The 6914-nt window shown below is 43.2% G+C and overlaps 1 protein-coding gene across 3 annotated transcripts in view; it reads left to right on the forward strand.

Moving 5' to 3' along the window:
- ttc28 (tetratricopeptide repeat domain 28) overlaps positions 1-6914 on the forward strand; it is a 253039-nt gene that overhangs the window by 231472 nt on the left and 14653 nt on the right. For all 3 annotated transcript variants that reach the window (XM_014012082.1, XM_014012083.1, XM_014012084.1), the window contains 3 exons: positions 950-1059; positions 6215-6344; positions 6438-6656. In XM_014012082.1, coding sequence (XP_013867536.1) covers positions 950-1059; positions 6215-6344; positions 6438-6656 — 459 coding nt within the window. The remainder of the gene's footprint in view (positions 1-949; positions 1060-6214; positions 6345-6437; positions 6657-6914) is intronic.

Below are 6914 nucleotides of genomic sequence, written 5' to 3' on the forward strand. Positions count from 1 at the left end.
CACACACACACACACACACACACCTTTTGTTTTTCGAGTCACACTCTATGTTCTCGGCTTATCTGGACCAGCCACAGATTGTTTTTCAGGAAGACGAGCAAACTCAGACGAGGCTGGCGTGGCCAATTTTCTTTTTTTTTTCTTTTTTAACCAAACAATATGTTTCTTTCTACGCTTTCACAACCAGTATAAAGCAAGACTGTACATGAGCAGTCGCCTTTTTGTCATATGTAGGAGGCTTTACTGAGCGTTTAGCATCTTGCAGATGACATGTGACCTGGAGGCTGTCATTTTTAAAAAAAATTTTCCCATCACTGTCCTGCCAGAAGTGGCATTTTTATTTCTGTAGCTGTGCAGAATCGAGTGCTCTGCAGGCAGACTGAGGACACATGCAAAGACGTGACATTCACCTACGTATTTGAGGATTTAGGAGTGAAAACAAACTGGTGATGTGACACAAGCACACACATCTAGATACACACACTCTAAACGTCTCTACAAAATATCACAAAGTATCCTTGGGGGGGGGGGGGGGGTTGCACAAAGTTTATTATTAGGCCATCAGTGTGTTTGCAAATATTTGTTGACGTCTCTGAGATATTGTGCGGCCTCCTTTATGCAAGCATTCCACGCCTATTTGTGTTTGCTCAGCCAGTCAATCCGTTTCATTGATTACTATGCAGACCGATTAGTGCTCTAACACTCTTCTCCTATGCCAGAGGCGTGCGTGTGTGTGTGTGTGTGCTTAAAACCCAGCACACGATCGGCTTCTTACGACTGAGGCCAAATATCCAAACCTGTTCGCTGTCAGAACATCAGTACCACGCTATGCTTACATCTGTTATTCTCAAAGATACACAAGAGTCGGTCTGTTCTGAATAATTTTCGCTTTCTGCTCCCCAGCTCATCCGCTGACATTTTTTTCTTTTTCCCCCTCTTCTTCCCACAGGCCTGCGGCTTGCAGAGCAGCTGGCGCGGCGTGAGGACGAGGCGAAGATCCGCCATCGTCTGGGGCTCTCCCTGTGGGCCAGTGGGAATCTGGAGGAGGCCCAGCACCAGGTAAAGCACAGCTCGCCTCTTCCTCGTCTTGCTATGAGTCACCTTGACGCGGTTCTCCTCGCATTTACTTCCCCTTTGATTTGGACTCCTTCCAGCAAATCCGGCCCTTGTAGTTAAAACTGACCTCCAATAAGCCCACATCTGTCGACTGAGAGGCTGGCAGTGCTTACAAATGAGAGGTGGAGGTAGATGTCCAAACACATAAAGGGTGGGAAATAAGCTTTCCTTAATAACCTTATGGTGAAAGAAAGAGTCCCCCACCCAAAAAAAAAAGGCAGCAGGAGAGGGACGTGGGGAAGGAGAAATGAGAGGTGGATGTAGAGCTTGTACGTGGCTGTTGGCAGTCTGCAAAGCTGGTAAATGCTGTCAACAGAGGAGACAGGCGACAGATGAGTGAAGATTTTTTCACATCAGTGTTCACTGTCTCAGGAGCCTCAAACCTCCGGATCACACACACATTCTCTCCTCCTCAGCCCACTGCCCACCTGGCAAGCATGGAATATCCTCTCAACATCTCTCTCTTTGCAGTCTGTCCACACAGTGCCGCTCAAGAATTGACTTTATTTATTTCGTACTTTTTTTCTTCTTCTTCTTTTTGTCTGGCTTGTGTATCAACACACAAATCTGTCAACGAGCCAACAGCAGTGGCTGTCATGTGTGTCTGTAGGGATGCTTTTCAGCTTCTTTCATTTTCAAGATCTAGTCCAAAACAGTTCTGTTATAACACACACACGCGCACACATGCACGCACACACACACAAACAAATAACCATCTATGTGACCCAGATAGCTTTTGTTTTTCAGGCCTGCATCATACTTTTCAAAAAGTAAGTTAGTTTTGTCTGTTTGCAATTATCTACAAGAGCCGGGGAAAGCAAGATTAAACCAAAGTGGCGACCAGAACAGAGTCTTAATGCTCATGAGTCATATTGGGGAATTTGTGTTCAATTAAAGGCAAAATATTATTCCAACAAGCCAATGCAACATATTTTCCACTGCATGTTTGCTCTCCAGTTTTGATCCTAAAACCCTGACAGGCCTTTTACATCTCATTGTCCATTTAAAGTGGGGGTGTCATGTATTTTACAGGCATGTATTTAAATTCTGTACACGTTTCCTTCCTTTGTATAAAAATGCTGTATTAAAAAGAAATTTGACTTTGCATCATAGTCTATCCAAGGGGCTGGTTTTCAGTGGAAAGGCAACATTTTTGTTACGATCCAGCCACTTGTTTAAATGTCACCGGTGATCGGAGTCTTTGACACCAGCACTTTTTGAGACCAGGTCTCAGAGTGGAACTTTTCAGTAACACCCCTTGCAGTGGTGTGACGTACTCTTCAGGTGTGAAAGCGCGCATGCTCACAGCCCACACACAGATGACTACGGCAAATTGTCTTCAAAATTAACAATTACAATAAAATATTGATCACAGTGTTACTCACCATTTGTAGCACGAAGGAGCAAAAACAAAACACCCTAGGTCTGAAGTTCGTTTGTTTACTAGGTTCAGATTATTAGGGTTGCCAGATAAAAAAAAAAAAACAAACAAAAAAAATTTGCCCCTCTTTTTCTGTGCACATTTTCACCAAATACAACACACACCTCATTGTACAACAGCCTCACTCAGCATATGTTGGGTCAAAATACAATAATCTTAAAGGGACAGTACAACAGTTTACCATGTCCCATCTGGCAACCTGAGGCAGCATTTCCGTGTAAACATATGATTTTTTTTCTTCCCCAGAGACCACACTCTAAAAATGAAATGTTGGATTTACTTAACCATGTTATGTTACCTGGTTCCACTTAACTGAGTTGAGTAAATTCAAAGCAACATACTCATGTTCTTTGGYTAAAAAACTGGTATATTGCTTTGAATTTACTCAACTCAGTTAAGTGGAACCAGGTAACATAACATGGTTAAGTAAATCCAACATTTCATTTTTTACAGTGCAGTCTCATGTAAACAAACTAGGGATGGGTACCTTTGGCATTTGAATCGATTCGGTACCAATATCCTGTACCTAGGAATCGGTACCGGTACTTAACGGTANGTGTGTGTGTGTGTGTGTGTGTGTGTGTGTGTGTTTATGATAAACTTTTATTTTTTTAACATATTTCTCAATAAAATATCAAGACAACATCCAGCTCTTTGAATTGTAACATCAGTTGTGTAACTTATGTCTTTAAAGTGCAAACTCTTGAAAACAACAAGACTGTTTTGTCTTATTCTACAAATTAAAATCCAACTCCACGTATTTCTGTTGATGTCATTTCCCCACTAGAAAAATTGTGTGATGGAGGTCCATTGAAGGCAAATAAGTTTAAATCAAAAATGCGGGAAAAAATGATGGAGTTAAAATAAATAAATAAATAAATAAAAGGTATTCAAGCTACATTTTGAGCATCCAAAACGCTCCAACACTAAAGTTAGCTGCTTGTGCTCTTTAGGTCAGACGCGTTCGGACTGTCGGGAAGCGCCTCTGTTGTTTTCCTCTGTCGATCTCTGTTTAATGGAGGATGAAATAATGAAAGTGGCGGTATTTTGTTTACTTTGAGCAAGCGAATGTCATGTTCACAAGATTATTAATCCACCAGATAATTCAGAGGCGGTCTGTTCGGCGACTTTTACTCCAGGTGGTGCGCGCTGTGAGGCTCGCTTAAAGCGAGTCGCTTTCAAGATACGTTCTTCTGAGCTCTGTTTATCAGTGGCTGCTGAAGTCATTACGCTTTTACGTGGTGCTGCGTTCAGGACAAGCATGGAAAACTCACCACTCTTAAGCCAATACGGTCGCATTGATGCCTTTAGGTACCGAAACATGGTACCGTTTGATTAGGTGAATAGATACTCGGTAGTACCGACAGAATTCGGTCTTTACTTTAAAAGGTATCGAATTCGGTACCCATCCCTAAAACAAACACAATGAAATTGGCCTCTGTCTCTTCAAGAAGCTCCTACCATTTCCAACATTTCCACTTCAGCATGTATTTACAACTATGCTTTAGGGGAGGGGTGATCTGTGGGGAGGGAGCTTGGCTGCAGACTGAACTCCAGGGAGGAGCTATGTACAAAGAGGCGGTGCTTTGTACCAGCAAGTGTTTAAGCAGCTCTACGTGGCTACCATGGGAAATTCAAGGATTTCTCAAACATGCATGAATAAGTCAACACAACACTCTGGGTATGCTTTTGATGAGTTTATTACATTATAAAATGATATAAAGATCAAGAAGTTGATTTTGCATAATACCTCACCTTTAAACTAAAGAATTTTTTTATGTTTTCCTTCCCCTGTCAGCTTGTATCCCTCAGGGTGAATTGGTAGTGGGAAAGGACATTTTTTTGTCTTCAGAGTATAGATCAAATATTATTCATGAGCTGGTTCAGTACAAATAACCTTGGTAAACACCCTGACCCACTTCTTACTGCTTAGACGCTTGTATTTAAATGTATAAAGCAGCTATAGGTGTAGATTGGGAGTGCTTGACCTCATGTTCCTTATTCTCTACATATTTAAACCTAATTGTATTTTATCGCCCCGGCTGTGATCCCGGTGTTCACTGCGACTCGCTGATTGACGTGTCCTGATTCGAATAAACTACTTCAGCAGAGCCCGCTCCCTTGTACAGCCGCTCACATTCATATCTCAGCAAGTGAGAATCAATAAATCTGTGCTTCCTTAAAAAAATCGCTGGTGTACTGTAGATTAAACCAGTGCATTTGACATTATCTCACACAAAAGGATGAGACTACCCCTGGGAGGTTATTTTATTTTTATTTATTTATTTTTGAGAAATCATTAGAGGTTTGTGTGTAACAAGCTCTGCTAAGGTTACTGATTCGGCATGACATTGACATTCACTTTACATGTCAGATAAAAGCCGTGTTGTGCCAGTGACAGTTAAACAAGAGAGCGCTGTTGGAATACATAATGGCTCCGTTACGTTGGAGATTTTGCTCACACCGCAGATGTGCAAGTCACTGTGGGTGCAGCACATTTGAGGCTGTTTCTTGACATTTTGTTTTGGGGAAAGGCCAGAGGGAGGTCACGGTGAGGAATTAGTTTCATCTGTTAGAGGAGGTTCTTGAGTCTAACAGATTGAAGGAGCCTCTGGAACGCTCAGCTGAGAGCCCTATCAGTGAAAGCAGCCTTAAGATTAGCAGCTCTGTCCCTAGCACTAATGCAGCAGAACTCTCAGGCTTGTTGGCGATCCCCTCTTCCCCCCCACCTCACTCTCTCTGACATACTTTCCTGCGTGACCTTGGAATACACCACATCAGCTGCAGTGGACCCATGTAAAAGTGCTCTCGAGAAAAGCATACACTCTTCTTTTCTTCACCGATCAAAGGCATACTACTAATAAAAAACATTCAATCCATACTAGTAACCGTTTTCTCTGCTGCCGCTCTTTGTCTTGAAAGAACTGTGGCCAAGCCCTGTGAGGGTTGTACTCTCCCTGCTTGTCCTGGACTCCTGGAGAGTGGTCCTGTAGTCAGTCTCAGTCATCCTACAGGGCTGCTACGAGTGCAGGAATAGGAAATCAATAAAGGCTCACATGAATCAGCACTCCCGAGTAACTCTGCCTGGCCAGTGTGCAACACCGCCGGTCGCCCCACCTCTCCATTGTCTCTCTCCTTCCCTCAATAACCTGAGTCTGAGGAGACGTTCTCACTAACGCCGACAGGTCTGTTGGATTTCAAAGCATTTAATTCACACCCGGGTGATTGTTTACCATTTCACGTTCTTTTCCCATGTTAAGGTAAATAATCACTGAGAAGTTTCAGTTTAGTTCATAGGTCTTTCACCGAACTACTCCACAGCAGTTTCTTTGGCTGAAATAGGAAACAGAAGTTATTGGTCTGATCCGTGGTGATCCATAAGGTGGGATGCTGCCATCTAGTGGCTAAAATCCATCCTTCTTTGTTGGAAATCAGGAACACATTCACTCCAAAAATGTCTTTGGAATAGTGCTACAACTACTCACATATATAATTCATTGTATTCATTTTGAATTGAACATAGGACAGGGAGAGTCTAGGTGTGATTGTTGGAGATATCTGAGAGCTATCCTTGGACCTCAGTGGTAGAAACACAAGTCATTTTGTAACTTTGCCGTTTTACTATCTGAACATTTTATCGCTGTTCTCTGTTGTCAGCTCTACCGGGCATCTGCACTGTTTGAGACCATCCGCCACGAAGCCCAGCACAGCACAGACTACAAGCTGTCACTGTTTGACCTGCAAACCTCCTGCTACCAGGCTCTGCAAAGGGTCCTCGTTAGTCTCGGTGAGCCAGTTCTCCTGTTGAACATCCACTACTTTTCATAACGTGACAGATTATCGGGTAGGAATATTCAACAGTGACTTCCGAACACCGCAGGGCACCACGATGAAGCCCTGGCAGTGGCAGAACGGGGTCGCACACGAGCCTTCGCCGATCTGTTGGTGGAGAGGCAGACGGGTCAGCAGGACGCAGACCCCTACACGCCAGTAACGGTGGAGCACATCTTGGACACGGTCAACAGCCAGAGGGCATTAGTGTTGTATTTCTCTATGGCCGCAGGATACCTGTACAGCTGGCTGCTGGCACCAGGGGCAGGTAAGCTTTAATGTCACTGTAATGTACTGAAATGTCACTACGTTAGACTTTCTTTTTGTTGTCACATTATGTTTAAAAACAGCTTACTTTCTCTGACATTACGACCAACAGCTACACTTACAACTAGGGCCTATTATTTTTACTTGTAAGTGGCATTCTTCTATGTTAAGGCAAATCAGCTACATAGTCATAGATGAAAGCTCTCTCTCTCTCTCTCTCTCTCTCTCTCTCTCTCTCTCTCTCTCTCTCTCTCTCTCT

This window comes from Austrofundulus limnaeus, unplaced genomic scaffold (assembly GCF_001266775.1).
Source record: "Austrofundulus limnaeus strain Quisiro unplaced genomic scaffold, Austrofundulus_limnaeus-1.0 Scaffold88, whole genome shotgun sequence".
NCBI classification, from domain to species: domain Eukaryota; kingdom Metazoa; phylum Chordata; class Actinopteri; order Cyprinodontiformes; family Rivulidae; genus Austrofundulus; species Austrofundulus limnaeus.